The sequence below is a fragment of the Contarinia nasturtii genome, unplaced genomic scaffold, assembly GCF_009176525.2.
Source record: "Contarinia nasturtii isolate CC-2019 unplaced genomic scaffold, AAFC_CNas_1.1 Cnas_scaffold_493, whole genome shotgun sequence".
NCBI classification, from domain to species: Eukaryota; Metazoa; Arthropoda; class Insecta; order Diptera; family Cecidomyiidae; genus Contarinia; species Contarinia nasturtii.
The window spans coordinates 3,087,747-3,106,213 of record NW_022197846.1 but is presented as its reverse complement, the minus strand read 5'-3'; the positions used below and the strand labels follow the sequence as shown (position 1 = coordinate 3,106,213).

Sequence of the window (18,467 nt, the reverse complement as noted above, 5' to 3'; positions counted from 1 at the left end):
AAAAAAAATTCCCCAAATTAATATGGGGTCTAGATACGGCCCGTTGAAGTCTAAAATACCCCCTTTTGTTGGTTTCATAGCATCACTATATCTCGTAAACGACACAAATTATTTGATTGCCATCTTTGGCAAAGTGGTAGCCCTTAATGAGACGAACATTTTAAGGTACAGAACAGTCTTGGGGTACAAAATAATTTTTCACGAGGAATCCGACTATGGGGTCAATTTTGGGGTCGGGGAATTTTAGACCACATTTTGGAGGGCATAGGTCCGAAAGAAGAAAATTACCAAAATAAGATCCAAAATACCCCCCACCCCAAAATTGACCCATATTCGGATTCCTCATGAAAATTTACCTTTAGCCCCCTGTGATATTGACGGAAAAAAAAATTCCGCCGAAATTATTCGAATTTGCTAGGGCTATTTTTGGCGCAAGAAAAATTCTTTCAATTTGCTAAGGATTTTCGCCAAAAAAGTGAAGAGCAAAAAAAACGAAATTTGTTATTCAAATTAGAGCATTTTTAGTGTTTGATATACAATTTAGTCCGACTGGGCCCACAGTGTAGGGAAAATAATTAAATATAAAAAAACGCATACAGCATTGGTTTATATACACTACGAGTTATTAAAAAAAAATAAAAGAACGCTGGAAAATTTGAAATACTACAATGGATTGCATATTTGCAAGAGTGCAAGCTAAATTAACACGCAATTCCAACAGGCTGGATATTTTGGAGTATTTTGACATTTCTGGTTATTTTAATGATGCTCGCGTGCGGGTTTTTCCTCTCTTTTTTTATTGTCAACGACGCAAAAATTCGAAAAGCAAAATGCTCATAAGTTGATAAGAAACACGACTCAATCATAGCTCAGGAATGACGGATAAATTAGTGTGTAACATTAAGTTGTCATTGTCTTCGCTTTGAATTCATGTTCGAAGTGGATCGATGGAGAGAGAGAAAATGATATACATTTTATATGTCAATTTATTTTGTGATTTGAACTGTGTCCGTCCACGAATGGCGGCTCATCATCAATTTTAAATGACACACAATAATCCAATGAAGTGTTTATCCACAAAGTGTCCATTTTAAATAATACATATATACTTATAAACGTTCCATTTCCGAAATGATTTATAAATAACCATACTTTTCCGAACAAAATTATAACTTTGCATTTTATCTTTTGTTCACTTTCATGCATTTCCATTTGAAATAAACTGGAACCTTGTATGACATTTCCTTCATGAATGTTTTCTAATCGAATAATTTTTTTTCTGCTTAATTTATACTTTCTGGCTTTCAAAATGTACAATTGGAAGAGTAAATGTTCAATTTTAAAAGCAAAACGCCGTCATTAGTCAGAACAAATGTCCGATATGGTATTCTATTTAAAAAAAAAATGAAAATAAAATATTCATTCGGAATGCACTGAAATGCAGAAGGAAAAAAATGAATAAAACAAATGGCAAACCGGCGTCCAATAAAAATGTAAATTTCTGACTGGGAGATATCACTGAATAAACGACTATTACCATATTTATAATTGAATGTCTAATTGATATGTTATTGTGTTCACACAATTTTATCTGTACATCAATATACGTATGTATATATTTTATGCCTGCAGTGTGTCACAACAACAAACGGCTTGCTTTGTGATAAGAACTGCATGTGCACGTTAAGATTAACAACATTTCATTTCTCGACCTGATACAATAATTCGTGGTCGCATGCCGCCATTCATTGAACGTGTTCTGGCGTGCATTGTCTTGATTATGTGTATGTATAAATTTCGAGTAAATGAGTAAAAAAGTCGTAATTAATTGAATCGTCGTTAGAGATTGTGGTTGGAACGCCACGTGCATGAAATGTTTTCGTTTTGTATACAACACTTTTTTCAAATACACGCATGCTCCTCATTCACATGTTGTGAGGTTCCGATTGATATTTTTCATGTGAACATATACTTTTTGTTCGTTTGTGACCGCGACAAAACAATGTTACAATTTAATTTGTGAGTACGTCGATTTCGTTATCGCGGTAATTTGTGACATTTTCTTATCGGTATGGGGGCATAAGCACTTGAACGATTCTTATCCATTTAAAAAAAAACACTTCTATCTCTTTCTCGTTTGGTTTTTATATAATGGAAGAGCGTTTTTTTTTATCAAAATGTATTATCGCATAAACAAGAGTGCTTTCTATACGAAGAAAGATAAAAAAATGCGCAATTCCGCAGCAACAGGCTGGGTATTTTTACATTTCTGGTTATTTTAATGATGCTCGCGTGCGGGTGTGTTGAACGTGAAGTGATGGTTTTGTTATTGTCGCATCGTTGCAAAACTACGAAAAACAAAACGCACATAAGTCGATAAGAAACACGACTCTATCTTAATGAACAATCGAATTCAAAAGTTGAGAGCGTACACAAAACGTGTTGTGGTCATAAATAAAATGTTCACAAATCACCATTGATTATTACCTATTAAAATGGTTTGCATTGAAAAATGTATCGTGACAGAGAACCAAGTAGTAGTTAGAATATATTTCCGTCTCGTTCACATAACAGAACGGTAAAACATATCCATTTAGGCTGTGACAGTGCGCATGAGCAGCAAAACATACCGAATTATTTTCATATCTTTGTTTCTCTCGTTCGCACATTCAATGTAAATTCTCTTGGTGTCATCATCCATTTTCGTGTGTCTCCTATCTCTTTCTCTTTTGTTCGCACTTCATAACGATTGCCGTGATATCGTCGCGTTCAGTTCCGAAACTATTTATTTTTTTTATTTTCAGTGCATTTGATTCGAAGTTTCGATTAATTTTATTGTCTTGCCCTATTATCGCACAACATAACCAATACCAATATTTTTTGAGCGCACAGCGTGTAAGCAACGCTGCTTAAATTAAAGCATATTTAGATAATATCAGGCACAAGCATTCAAGCCGTTTACGCTGTGAATTCAAGAAAATAATCAAACAAACGACCGACCGACCGAGTGTGCGAGAGAAAGAAAAAAAGAAGAGAAACAGCAAAATCAGCATCAAACGTCATTTCAATAAAATCCATCCGCAGAATTCAGGCACTATTCAGTGATTGTTTGGAGGCTTTGGTGTTAAGTAATATTATCAATATTTTTTGCAATTGTTGCACCCGATATACACATCCAGATAGTGATTATCATTTTAAAATCCGAATAGCTGTTGAAAGAAAATGAACGCACAACTCTTTCGCACAATTAACCGTTTGCCGCCAAGAATTTGTGAGTTTTTATATTGATTTCGGTTTTTGGTGTCAATGCCATTGAAAGCGAAATGAACAGTTCGCTGTGACAATGTAAGAGAAAAAAAAATGTTATTTGTTTTCAGTGCATCGATGTTACGGAACAGCATTATCGGAACCATATGATGGGCCAAATGTGAAAACAGCAATTCCAGGACCAAAATCAAAAGCATTGATAAGCAAGCTGAATACATTGCAAGCAAGTATTTTCGTTGTGAATTTTTTATCACGATTACGTCGCGGTCAATCTTTTCGTTTGACATTATTGAAAAACAGAGGAAAAATAGAAATTTATTGGAATAAGACCGACCGAAAAAAAAAATTATTTGGCACATTGTCAACAGTTTGTAGAACGAATGTGACGTACACATGCGCAATTGAAATGACACAATAAAACCTACACATCACTGATAACGCTTGTAAATAATTTCCATTCATCAAACATTTTTGTGTAAAAAATACAAAAAAAAAACATTATCACTTCATCTTGAAGCCAAGTATATTACGCAAAGTCGCCAAATCAGATGTTTTGAACTATTGTTGCTATATTTTGATAAGTACGTACTGTGTGTGTGTATGAGAGAGAATTCGAGTACAACAACACACATAACATTCATGACGTCTGTGCAGCGCCCAATGATATTCCATTCCATTCGATGTTCTCTCAATTAACATCAATTTAATCAATTCAAACTGGAATTGGAATCATTTATAAATGGTTGAATATACAGCGCTAGAATGTTGATTGCATTCATTTGCATCGTCGTCAACAATTGCACATAATTTGAAATGACATTTTATGTTTATGTTTTTTTTCTCTATTTGAATGACATTTTAAATGGTTTTTTCTCTATTTCAATCCTTTCAGAATGCTGGATCGGTTCAATTGTTCGCTGATTACGATAAATCGCAAGGAAATTACTTGGTCGACGTTGATGGAAATGTATTGCTTGATATTTATACACAAATTTCATCGGTTCCACTTGGCTATAATCATCCTGAATTGCTCAATGTTTTCAATAATGAACATAATTTGAAGAGTATGCAAAAAAAAACGATGAAAAATTATATCAATTTTACGATAAAATTGCAAATGTTTCATGTTCATTTTAGCATTGGTAAATCGTCCAGCTCTCGGTGTATTTCCCGGTGAAGATTGGCCAAATCGTTTGCAATCGGTTCTAATGTCGGTAGCGCCCAAAGGTTTACCTAATATTACAACGATGATGTGTGGCTCATGCTCAAATGAAAATGCTATGAAAAATATGTTCATTTGGTGAGTGGCAAGAATTTTTTTTCTTCCTATTTGTACTTAAACCATGTCAAAACTAAATTCAATCAAATTAGGTGTCGAAAAACTCAACGCGGTGAAAATGTATCATTCACCGATGCCGAACGGGAATCGTGTATGATAAACTCGGCACCGGGCTCACCCGATCTATGTATATTATCATTTAAAGGTGCATTCCATGGTCGAACGATTGGCGCATTGGCCACAACACATTCCAAGTATATTCATAAAATTGACATTCCATCATTTGATTGGCCAATTGCGCCATTTCCGCAATACAAATACCCATTGGAAGAGAATGTACGTGAAAATGCGGCCGAAGATGATCGATGTTTGGCGGCTGTTGAAGATTTAATTGTCAAATACAATAAAAATGGTAGATATGTGGCCGGAATGATTGTTGAGCCAATTCAAAGTGAAGGCGGAGACAATGAAGCGTCACCCGAATTCTTTCAACGTTTACAACGCATCGGTAAGAAACATGGTGTTGCATTGCTCATCGATGAAGTACAAACGGGTGGTGGACCGACTGGTAAACTGTGGGCTCATGAGCATTTCAATTTGGATTCATCGCCCGATATTGTGACGTTCAGCAAAAAAATGCAATTGGGCGGCTATTATCATTCGGCCGATCTAAAACCACCACAAGCATATCGTGTGTTCAATACATGGATGGGAGATCCAGGCAAATTGTTGCTATTGGAAACCATTTTGAATGTTATCAAACGTGATGCTCTATTGGAGAATGTGACACGAGTGGGTGATAAATTGAAAAAGGGTTTGCTTCAAGCACAAAACGATTTTCCAGCTTTACTCAATTCAGCACGTGGCCGTGGTACATTTTTGGCCATCAATTGTCCAACATCAGAGCTTCGTGATGACATTATTAACCGTTTGAAAGCCAAAGGTTTGTTGAATTTACAAATACAAATGTCTAATGTGTGATTTTAATCAATTTTTTTTTTCATTCCGTTTTCCGTAGGTGTTCAAGCTGGTGGTTGCGGTGATAAAGCCATTCGTTTTCGACCAGCTCTCATTTTCCAAGAGAAACATGCTGATATTTTCTTCGATAAATTCAATCAAGTGCTCAAAGAAACAAAATAGAGAGAAAAAAATCAACGATTTTTCTTCGCAAAAAAACAGCTAATATGCACACAGTGACAGCATTCGCTAATTGATTTGATTTAATTTTCATGCACAAAACGTTTTAACGTTATCTTGTCTTCCATATACAATATTAAAACGCTGAAATAAAATGTGGCACATTATATCAAAGCAAAAGTTCTAAAACTGAATAAAATATCATATGTTTTAAACAATTAAACAATTTTCTTTTTGAATAACTCACTTTTGCAACTCTTCATCGCAGCTTGCATCCCATATGGATTTTGATGGTTATTGGTTAATGTGTTTGTACGTTTGTGTTTTACAACTTTAACAACATCAATGATGAAAGCGATTTTTGACATTGTCAATGTGAAATTATGCGCTACGGTTGTGTCGTAAGAAGTTTGTCGAAACCAAAAGGGCAAAATGTATCACTGAAATATTCATACAAAGTTATGTATGCATGGGGAGTACATTAGCCAAATGGTTTAACCCTTTAGTGCTTCATTCTGTGATTGAGAAGAATATTGTAATATAAAAAATTGAATTTTAAAATCTCGTCTCCAACTGGTCTTACCTATATAGTAAGGATTAACATTCGTTGTGTAAAGTGTAATTGCTAAAATTCACATTTTGCATGCTGTGAAAGAAAAATGAACCCGGTGGGCGCTGGTATCGAAGATTTTTTGTTGAAGATTCAACGAATACGACATCTATTAAAATACATAAAGATTTTTGTTACTAAAGAACACACTGACTCTGATTTTGTGTGTCCGTTTGTATTGCAAATTCTGCACTCAGTCGTCAACCGTAGCTGCTTGTACAAATTTACAACACACACGCATACACAGAATCGGTGTCAGTACTAATACGTTTGCAATACAGCTATATAGTTCGCTAGAGCTGTGTCAAGACAGCAGTAGTAACGAAAATCTTTATTGTCTTTAATAGGTGGCGTATTGTTGAATTTTCAACAAATATTTCCATACAAAAAGTGCTTCACCAGCGCCCACCGAATGAACCCATTTAAAACTTTGCCGCTTTTAATTAACATATTCAGGTTGATTCGCACTATTCAAGAAAATCAAATGAACCTTATCTAAAAACTATTTGCGGTGGTCTTTATCGCTTTGAAGATGTAATGACGGTTCACAGCACGATTCATTTGGTTTTTAGCGAGTTATTTCATCTAATTACTTATATGAGTTTAAAATTCAATTCTCATGAAACGTTTTGATTATTATCAGAGCATCATTGAAAGTGATTTAAACATTCGGCAATAGACCACTATTTCAACTACGAATTTCCGTTCACTCCAAAACCCACTGATTCTATCGATATTCACGAAACATGATGAAAAATGCTGTGAACTATGTAAAATTCAACCAAACTGGTGAAAAGTATATCCTGTTAAAATATCAAAGTGTTTTGCATATATACTGAGCATTTTTTTTTTTTCATTGAAATGAAACATATCTCGCGTCTTTGCCCATCAACACACCTCGAGATAGAGAAATTTAACGAGAAAAAAAAAAATCAACAATGCGAAAAAACAATGACGACGTAAAAGCAGTAGTAATTTGAGTTGAATGGAGAGTGAGAAAAAAAGACGAAAAGAGGATAGAGCCGGTTGAATAGATGCAATTTAGCAAATCACATTGCATTGAAAAGTGACATGGATCTCTTCGTTTTCCGTTCTTTATGTATTTTCATTTTTCTTCCTCTATCTATCTGTCTTCTCTTCGACTTCTGAAGTGAAAACTCCGGCATGGAATGGAACTCAATAAGTATAGATCCATTGCACGGTTTATGTTCTCATATTCATGATTATTGTATGGTGCACATTGACGTCCATTCATGTGTTATATTCGGCTTTGATTCTTTCCGTTTTGTTCTTTGTTTTGTCTTAAAATGGGCCGTCAACACGTCAGGCTCATTTCATGTCGCGACGATAATATTCCCTCCTTTGAATTATGACTTGAACAAAAACCTTTCAAGTTACTTGTGCAATACCATACATTATTACTAACATAAAACAGTAATGTTTCTCATTTGTGACATTTACTCTTTTTTCATCTCGTCACGAGCTGCTTTTTATTTTATTTTTTCATCGAAATGTTTTGCTCCTCCGGTTTTTTTTGTCTGCTACATATTTTCTTTTTTTTTTTTTAATTGAACAGAAAACACATATAAGCAATGGAAATTTCAACTGAACCGAAGTGAAATTCAAAAGATTTTTATTCGGCGAATGGCAACCCCAACACATTCTACTGACAATCAGACTTACACATGGATTCTCTTTGTGACAATTTTGGGTCGAAAATTTATGTGAAATCATATAATTTTTTCACAAATTTTCCTCTTCAAATCGACACAGTTCGATACACGTTAAGCACCCAGTAGACAGTATAGTTTGTTAATATGAAGCCTTTTATTATCTGAATGACGTATTATTATTGTTTTTAATAATTATTTTGAATGTGGTTTTAATTAATGTAAACACTCCTTGAAGCGGTCGCATGTGTGTTCGAGAACAAAGTTGATTGAAAGTGAAAACAAACACGATTCAATAATATGTACTCGAAAATAGAAAAATGATTGGCAGTTCAATAAAAGAGTTTCCATTGTGTCTGCGGTTACATGAAATTAGAAAGGGGTGTAGTTTTTAAATGGATATTTGAAATGTTACTTAGAATGGAACTGTCTAGTATAAAAAAAACTCTTAATTACAGAGGAAAAAAGGTAAGAACACGTCATCAACAAAAACACTTGATGTCTGTCTGTCCAAAAAAAAAATACACTTTACAGGTTAAATTTACCGCAACATCCGTTTTGTTTGTCGTGGCCAAGTGGTTATTTCTCATTTACGATGTGAGCACCGTTTCATTACAATTGTGCGACTTTGCATGTTTTGTTTTTAGTTTTACAATGAAACGCTCTCTATCTCTCTCTCTCTATTGTGGCAAATTGTCAAGATAATGAGGGTACATGGAACATTTAATTATAGCATCTTTGATGTCAGTGCCAATCTTTTGATAACTCTCAACCTCACACAATTAAACATTATCTACATTCTTCTGCTGGATTAGTTGTCAAAATCTGCATAATCTTTCTATAATGAAAGTTCAATTTTTTCGAGTGATTTTGAATCGAAAATCTGAAAAAATAATTACAATATCATGACAATGGATAATTTTGCGCTGGAAATGGTTGTTTGGATGATATTTTATTCAGTAGCTGTAATGTGTGATAATGTTTATAATTATCTTATTTTTTGTCGTCATATGCTCTGGTCCTCTTATCAATCGAGAGTGAGTGTGAGAAAAGCATAGTCGACATAGTAACAACATTAAAATGTGCGACACATTTTTTTCTCGCATTTGTTATTGTTGAGATAATTTTTTGGTTAACCGCTGGTTGTCTAGAAGTGGTCTGTTTATACATGATTTTATCGAAATCTATTGGTTTTCAACAAAATTGATATGAAAAATAAAATAATAAAATGCGGCTGATTTTAGTTCTGGAAAATCAGTGTCGATTTTGTGGTGATCGAGTACGGTTGAATTTTACTTCGAAAAAAAGTTACAATTCGTAAAAGAATGTATTCAAATCCATTACACACAGTGTATGAACGTCATTCGTACTTTTGTTCGATTTGTAAGCAACGTTTCTTGACGGAGAAAAATTTTCAACGCCACATTATCAGCCGAAAACACATTCGCCAAATGCATTTTTTTGCAACGACTTCATTTCGATTTGTTAAACGACCGAATCCGATTGCATCGAAATTGGATTTATTGAGCGACGAACTAATTACCGAGCTCATTAAAGATTTAATACATCACGTTGATCAAAAGGAAAACTTCTTCAATGAAATTGAGTTGGTGGAGGAGAATGAACTCGATGCCATCACAGGTTCAATGCAATCTCAACAACCCAACCCAGCATACAATAACACTAAAACTACATCGGAATACCATCGACCGCCGAAACTGATTAATCTCAACGGAGTTTCGCCGACATCTCCATGTTTAACATGTTTTCAAACACTTTACTCGCAAGAACACTTCAACGATCACATGATTCGAGCTCATTATAATTATAATATTGGTGGATAAAATTCATTTTCACTCTACTGACGAACCGTCAGAGATAAATACTAGTTATAAAAACTAAATTTAAAAAATTATGTTTAAGTTGTTTATTTCAAAAATGTACTTGTATAGTCGTTTCCAAAAAGATCTGTGTTGTCAAAATAATACAATGCATTTCGGAACGCATTTCCATTCAAAAGTACACAAGGCTCCTTAGTTAAACGTGTCAATTTGGTTTGAATTTTGTTGAGGGTATGTTGTTTGTTCAAAATTTTGACAGTTCGCTGTAACAGATCTTATTGAAAACGACTATACATTGCTTAAAGACATTCAATATTATGGACAGTTAATTTTCGTCGATTAGATCTCGTATAAATTAGTGAAGTATCGAATGCTGTATTCTTTAGCCAATCACATTGAATCTTATTGTTAATTAAATAAATAACCGAAAGATGTGGAAAATAAATTCTTAAATCGCTGATATTTTCGAATGTCGTAAAATCATTTGAGTTCAAATTTAGCATTTCGATGCGTTGCAAACACTTCAATCGATCCAAAATATTGCCGCTTTTCAATTTATTTTTTGCCAAATTCAGATTTTTCAATTGATTATTTGGAGTTTCGGTGCAATTTATCGATTGTTTTTCAAACCATGCCAGTTCATTATCTTCAAAATTGAGCATTTCAATTGGCGCAGACTGTGCAACCGCAATCACATCGATAACTTTGATTTTATTGTGAGCAAATGAAATCTTCTTCAAATTTTCAGCACCATTAAAAATCGTATCGGGTATAATGTCTAAACGATTTTCGGCCAATATCAATTCATTCAAATATTTTAATGCAAAACATCCATTTGCAATGGTCGTAATATAATTGTTTCTTAAATTTATGTACACCAAGGATTTGGCCCCAACAAATGTATGCGAGTGTAGTGAACCGAGCTTGTTATTCTCTAGTCGAATTGATGTCAAACGATCAAGTTTGGCGAAAGCTTGATTTTCAATGGAGCGAATCGAATTCGAGGATAAATCGATGCGTTCTAAATTGGGCGCTCCATCGAACGCAAACTTTGTGATATTTTTTATAAAATTTTGCCGAAAATTCACCAATTGCAGCGTTTGAGATGCGGCTCGCATGAATGGAATTTTATTCAAACTGTTTGAAATTATCAGCTGTTCTAATTTTGGAAAATAGTCAAAAATTGAATCGATTGATACAATGTTCGATGTTTGGTACGGTCGAATTTCCAAAATTGTCTCCATCGCATGCAAGTAGTAGTTGGGATTTATGAAATAAAATGTATTTTCCACGGGCAAATCAATTGACGATGGGACTATTGAACAGTAATTTTGTTGATTTTTGTCACACTCAACCGTTATCGACTTACATCTTATGTTATCGACTTGTAAAACAATAAATAGAATTAGAATACCACTCAAATTTACACTGAAAAAAAAAAAGAAAAATCAAAATAAAATACTAAAAAAAATATTTCTTTACATATTTTTCGTTACCTTACAAACATATTGACTCTTTGACGTCCTATCTAATATAACGAGTCAATTAAAAATATATTTAAAGTTATTCGCTGCATACATCAATGGAGTCAAGGCTAAAACAATGATAAAAAATCCTAGTAGTTTCAAAAATAAACTGAGTGCAAATCATTTTCTAATCAGTTCTGAATAACAAAACGCATATAATAACCAGAGGATGATCAAACATGTATGCAATTTAAAAAAACAGATTCTTTTTTTAAACATTTATTACTTTTATCATATCGCATCCGCGTTGAATACCAGAAGTAGTGAACATTTTAAGCCTGCGGTTGTTCGTATTTATTAAAATTGGAAATACTCCTGGATTGATTGACCCATATTGACCGACCCCTTTGAATTTTCTAACCTAGAGAATTGCAAGATGATAAACGCATCCTGTTGTTCTTAATCTGAATTCAAGGCAGCAGATTTAGCTTTAGATGTATAATACAATTTGGAGTAAAACTCTGTTTTTTTTTGAAAGATTAAACAAAAAAAAAATCACAGATGATAAAACCTTCTCTTGTGTAAATTTATAATATATGTTCTCTCTCCATTTCTTCGAATACATGTGACCGATTGGTAAAATGATTGGTAAATTCATTCAATGATATCCATTTTTCAATGGAGTGCCAATAACGGGGGAGTCGAATAATTCACATGTTTTTTGCTCAAATTTACTCATTACAAATGGCTGCTACGAACAATAAAAATTGCAATATATCGTTATTTTTTTCATCTATATATGAATATTGAACGTGCAGCAAAAAAAAACTTGGGAATCAGCTCGTCAGTAACCTGTTCGCCGCCCAAAAGCCGTGTATGCATATATAAATGAATAATGTGACAAAAACAAACAATTTGCTTAAATTCGATAATCCACGTAATATGGGGATATGGAATATGGTATCGAATCCATATACAATAAGTGAAAATGAAAATAAATGAGATGTGTGGTTCGACTGTGAAATGCATTGCATAGTATGCAATGTATGCTGCTCATCATATTGCAACATTATTGCAATGCGAATGAATACTTTATCATTGACACACATTCAGTATAAGCACACGGTTATTTCAATACATTTTAAACAATTGCCACTCTCCCTCCTTCTCTTTCTCTCTCTCTGTCTGTCTATCTGTCATATGACGATACTTATATGTATATATCTGTTGATCGATTGATTTTATGTCTACCATGGTGTCATTTTCTTGCGAGATGTTGCCTACAAGAATGGTAACGTATCATTTTTCAATTGTAATAAGGAAATTTGCATCTTCTTGCAAATTGTAAATCGTATGCAAACACAATTATTCTTATTTATTAGAAAGAGACATTTTGGATCCGCACTAAGACTGGTGAGCGCGTGTGCGAGTGTCTTCAATTCGCTCAGTTTTACCAGGCAGTCATAATTTTATTAAAATACAATGCAAAATATACACACACCGAAACAGATAGACACGTATTCAACGAAATACAATGTATCAATGTTTCACATTTGGTTCACTTTGAATTGCTGTGGCCATGATGCGTCGGTGTGTACAACAGTTCATACGAACGGCATGTGTATGGGGAATGTATGGGGACATGTTGTCGCTACACACTCAATCATCCATTACAGCAATTCAGTACCGCCGCCAAACGAGAGAATATAAAAAAAAGCCAACGAACGACGACGATGACGATGACGACAACAACACCCAAATAAATGTTTCGCAAACGCATTCGACCCAGTCACAATAAGAGTGAGAAAATTGCTTCGATTCGTTTGACTTCACAGCGGTGCCTATGTTATAAGCACAGTTGTATCAATGCTATTCACACAGAAAACAGACTCTTAAGCTTTTCACAGGGTGATTTTCACGACCACATTATCAAAATGCAATAATTTTCAATTTTAACAATTGAATTGATTTTCTTGTTTAAAAAAATTAAAATTTTATGGAATTTCAATGAAAACAATAAATTTTCTCATCAACCATACAAAATTATTTGACTGAATATTTTCGAAACACCCGGTACGGTCATACAAATAATATGTGAATATGAGGAGCTGGTTGCCTTGATGATAAATGAGAAAGCAATGAGTGGGGTCAAAATAAATTATTGAAGTACACATTGTGAATGTCGTGACGAACAAATGATCTTCAACCAGTTCAGGCTTCACAGGCTCGCATGAATTTTTGGAGACTATTTCAACTGCATGGCATTGCTGTTGTATAAAAGCTTGCTCGTCATCGAGCATGTACGCAATGTATACGAATGAACGTAATACACAAGCAAAAACGTTCGCTCTGTTACTAGATGCATGTGTGTATTGCGACGAATCATATACTATTCGTTTATGTCTATGTGCATGGATGGCATCTATGAAGCATGTACAGTGTACAGACGAACAATACAAATCCAAGCAACCGAATGGCTACGTATCCAATTCAAGTGAGTGGCATTCGTATGCGGTAGACAATATTGATAAATATGGTAACGCTCTCCGTTCTCATGCAAGCCGCGTAACACACCGCTAATCATTTGCTATGATGTCGGAACAGTATGCGATTGTGATTCTTATTCGTGTGCTCATCAAATCAACTACATACAATCACAACAAGAGGAAAAATAAAATACAAGACTAAAATTCAGTAGCTTGTTGTTGGTGGCGGAAGATTGTGATGGTATTCCAATGAATTCGCTTCTGAATAATAATAATATTCTACGTGCATTTTTCCACATTGTTTGTGTGTAAAAAATATATCTATATTTCGTTCATTCATTCTCTCGGTCATTTTCTGAATAGATCTTCTCTGGTGAATAGATGTGCCGATCATTTCTGTGAACCTGTTGAAAATTAGAAAGAAACGAACAAATCAGTGCTCCATTTTATTGAAGACATCATCAGCAAATTTTCTCTTCCCGAAAATTTCACTCGCCATCATTCATTTCGGCAAAAACACACGACTATTGAGGCTTAAATAGGAATGGTCTCCAATGTATCTCTTGCTTTCAAATTGGGAAAACATTTTCATACTGTTGTTGTTTTTGCGCACGAACGAATAGCACACACAAAAACAAATCTGATTGTGAAACGAGAGGAGATAACATAGTCGATGTGCAGCAGTTGAATTCAACACAACTGAAAATAGTGTATAACATTAATTTCTAGCAGCTTGCATGATGTCCTATTATATCATATCGTCCGATTTTCCGAGCAGTTGCTAGATGACGCACTCCTTTCGATTATCAATAGATGGAACTGTCAGTAGGAAATACAAGTTCGGAGATGACAATTCAAGCAGGGATCATTGAGATGGGGTCTACTGCTGCTAATGTTCCGATTCACGGTGTTTCCATTTTAAATCATTATTTGTATTAGCCCATACGAAAGCAAGACAGAAAAAGAGAGAGAGAGAGAGAGAGAGAGAGAGAATTTCATACTGGGGGATTTTTATTTGAAATAAATTTTTTATCGTAGCTAAGTTGTGCAGGTCAATTTCTTGAATAACAACCAGGCGCCCATAATTTCAAAGTGTATTGAAATTGTTTTTCAACACTCCATATATATTTACATTTGATAAAATTCAATAAGAAAGAAACAACAACAAAAGTGACATTTAAATGTGGCAGAAATTTTTTTTCATTTGAATTGTGGCCTCCTCATCATTTGTTCAAATGAGCAAATGTTTTACATTTTTATGCGATTCCAGTGCAATTGAGCTGCTTGAGCAAATGGCCGAAATTTAAGCATCAACCATTTTCCGTTATGCGCTGTATAAAACGAACAATGGAAAAACAGGAGCATTAAAACAGATTCTTTGATTGAACTAGTGTTCCGAGAATAAAAAGTGTGTGTGAGTGTGATTTTTTTTTTGATGTTCGTTGTTGATGTTAGCCTGTTAGTTACGCTGGTACAACTTCCCCACATTTGCTTAACTTTTAAAAAAAGTAGTAGTTTCCCGTATATATTTTTGTGACAGAAAAAGTTGAAGAGAGATTATGGGATCGTTTAAGACGAAAAACGATTCGTGAATGGCGGCGTCATGTTTTCGTTCAGTGTTAACTCGTCGCAATGTCAAGTGTGTATTTTAGACTAGAAATCGTTGTCTATGTATGAGGCATTCAGAATCCAATGGTATTCGTTCAATCTGTTCATTTCATTCGTACGACTAAGTACTTTCGATGCATTATGCCACATACAAAATACTTTAAAGCGCAAATCGTTGCTATCGTTGAAATCGTTTGTACTTTATTTACTTTTCTGTTTGCGCCTGCTCAAATGAATTTCAATGCCGTCCCTTTATCTCTTCGATGCTACACACACATTTTCCATATTGATACTATATTGCCTCTTCTGTTTTTCTCCACACAGATTTCGACTCCAAACCGAATCGCTTTTATTGGATACCAATTTTGTTTCTTCTTCGGTTCGGTTTTCTCGAAATTCGTTCAATTTCAATTTTTTTTGTGTGCCATTTTCCATGATTTGAATTATACTCGCTTTTCAATATCCAATACCGATTGGCAATAATCGATTTTATAGGAAATGATTCGAAGAGCCATCGACTCGTTCGTTTTGTACCAGGCACACAGAATATTCAACCGAAATAACGCTGATCGATTTACCTTTTCCACTTCGTTCATCATATTCTATTGCTCCACACAGCCGAATGTTATTGAACTTTTACAGATAGACACATGCCGTTGTCGATGCAGCAGCAAGTTTCTCTCGTTTGTATGCCACTCACTCTTCTCCGTTCAGAAGCTCAAAGCACAAAAGCCCACGATAAAAATAAAATCAATATTTATATTTTATTCATTTTCTTATTAGGTTTTTATTTCTGTTTCGTTATTGGAATGAAACGAAATATTTCTTGTAGAAATATTTCACTCTCTCTCTTTTGCGATGATAAAAGGAAAACATTTTTTTCAAATGAAAATACCTCTTTTAGGCAAGCATATTCGTTCAGTTTTATTTACAATAAGAAAAACCGAATCGAAAGCAACGAATTTTGTCACACAGTCTGTGTGTATGCGTGCAGTTCGACAACGAAATTTCTGTGATAAGCGGAATGTGGAATGCTACGCATTTGTTTCTGTGCTTCTGTGCTCCGAGTAGGAGAGATAGTTAAATGTGTAAACGAATGCGAAATGGAATTCTTTGAATTTTTTCTCGTACACATCTTTATACATCGCGTCAACCATTTTTCTACACAAAGTTACTGTGCTCGGCTTGCCATTAGAATTCCAAATGAAAAAAATTACGTAGAACATTTTTTTTGTTTCTTTTTTTTCTGAATACTTCGGAGATGGATTGTTTGAATGGAATTTTCTCTCGCGTTCTCTCTCACTCTTGTAGTGCATGGAATTTCTGACGCAAAGTTTGCATTAAAAATGTCGGAAAACGGGTTTTCCACCAAGCACACAGAATCATCAGTGTGAAGTACTTACGCACGTATCATACATTGGAAATGGATCACTATGAGTACCATCTAATTAACGAGAAAATAAACGTTTTTTTTTATCTAGATTGATGGCAGCACATTTCATCTACTCAAAAAAACAAAAATATTGAAAAAAACGTGTTCGATATAATTAAACATAAAACATGTTAAAATATGATGTCTATGTATATACCTATGTGCTATGCTGCATTTATTATGTTATGCGTGTTGAAATTTATTTAAATACTATGTATTTTATTTATTCATTTCATGTATCGATAGTGGAAAATTAATTCATAAATACAGATATAAGTTATGAAAACCTAGTAATTTATATAAATATTATTAATGTTAATAATTTAACGAGCGATATTGGAATATATTGTATACAAACGGCGGTTGTTCTTTCTCTCTTTTTTTAACGTTGACTTTGTACTTGAATGACTGCACTTAACTTTAATCTTATTTAATGAGCCAAGTGAATTGTAGCTGTGAAAATAAAATGAATGTTTTCAATTGGATTTTAATTAGTTTATTCGTCATCATCATCAATAACATTGTCATTCTTTGGCATTGAAATACACAGGTGAAATTGGCCGATGTGATATGTTTATATTGCTGTTTATTTCGAAAGATGATGCCGTCGAACATTATCGAAAGAAAGTTTGTGAAAATCGCATGTTTTTACGACCATTGAACTGAAATATGGGAAGTCGTTGGTGGTGGAACGTCTGAATTAATATTTATTTTGAGCGTTTTGAATCATTCGCTATTTTTACGCATCTATTTTTTTCGCATTCGTAACAAAACACACTTGAAATTCAAAAAAAAAAAAGAGTCATCGAACAAAAAAAGAGAGTCTTGTTATTTCTGAAAAGATACAGTTGACACCAATGAAAATTGCGACGTTATAGACAAAGATACTAGCGCAGAGCAATTTTTGACACAGTCATTGATGGCGTGAAATGAACTTGGTTTTTGTCGAGGTGCGCGAATGAACGTACTAAATGAATGGCCGCTGTAAAAATAGCAACGAAGGAAAATAATGGAAAAATATTCGTTATGTGTGTGTGTGTGCGACGAAAATAAACTGTTTGTGATTTTTTTCAAACAAAACATCCAAATTGCGCATTGATCGCATTTTCATATTTTTTTAGTGTGTTTGTGTGGATCAATATTGTTTTTCATTGATATAGATTCATCTATTTGGAATTTAGCGCGCCAATTTGTTGTTAAATTTCCTGTTTTTTCCAAGAAAATGCATAGAAAATGCTTTTTTCATTCATTCATGATGATTTACTGTTGATATTCAATCGATCAAAATTCAAGATTTTTCATCGACCAAAAACTGTTTATCCATTCAACTTTTCCTCTTCCCCAGGAAATCTTCGTGTTAAGTGAAAAGTCCAGTTGTTTGATGAACAACATTTCAAACATTCCAAACATACATCGCTGATTTATGGTGAGCTTGTTTATTCAATGGACATTTTCACCATAAATCAAGTAAGGTGAGTAAATTCAAATATCCTTCGCAGTTCACGGCATTGGTCCATGAATGATGCTGTCAATGCCTGTGATGCCTTTGAACCCAAAACGAAACGAAATAATGCGATGATATGTTGACGCTTAATGTAAGCGATTCACGAGTAAAGTATCAATAAACACCATGAGTAATGATGTTTAAATAAAGGAATCGTGTTTATATAT

General features: G+C 34.1%; 2 protein-coding genes across 2 annotated transcripts; one reads left to right on the top strand and one right to left on the bottom strand.

The window, feature by feature from the left end:
- The first annotated feature begins 2,606 nt into the window (after positions 1-2,606).
- LOC116339258 (4-aminobutyrate aminotransferase, mitochondrial) lies at positions 2,607-5,906 on the top strand. Its single transcript, XM_031765029.1, has 7 exons — positions 2,607-3,128; positions 3,210-3,271; positions 3,378-3,490; positions 4,160-4,331; positions 4,405-4,567; positions 4,639-5,489; positions 5,565-5,906. Exons 2-7 carry the CDS (start codon positions 3,223-3,225, stop codon positions 5,684-5,686), a joined length of 1,470 nt encoding a protein of 489 aa, XP_031620889.1. The 5' UTR covers positions 2,607-3,128; positions 3,210-3,222; the 3' UTR covers positions 5,687-5,906.
- A 4,006-nt stretch (positions 5,907-9,912) lies between these two features.
- LOC116339236 (toll-like receptor 7) lies at positions 9,913-11,324 on the bottom strand. Its single transcript, XM_031765000.1, has 2 exons — positions 11,301-11,324; positions 9,913-11,232 (listed from the first exon to the last, which is right to left on the bottom strand). Exons 1-2 carry the CDS (start codon positions 11,309-11,311, stop codon positions 10,104-10,106), a joined length of 1,140 nt encoding a protein of 379 aa, XP_031620860.1. The 5' UTR covers positions 11,312-11,324; the 3' UTR covers positions 9,913-10,103.
- Positions 11,325-18,467: the final 7,143 nt, after the last annotated feature.

Excerpts from the sequence above, each read along its gene's own strand:
- LOC116339258 (XM_031765029.1), top strand. The coding sequence starts at position 3,223 with ATGAACGCACAACTCTTTCGCACAATTAACCGTTTGCCGCCAAGAATT. Across the intron at positions 3,272-3,377 it reads CCGTTTGCCGCCAAGAATTT|TGCATCGATGTTACGGAACA; the intron begins GTGAGTTTTTAT and ends ATTTGTTTTCAG. Across the intron at positions 4,568-4,638 it reads ATGAAAAATATGTTCATTTG|GTGTCGAAAAACTCAACGCG; the intron begins GTGAGTGGCAAG and ends CAATCAAATTAG.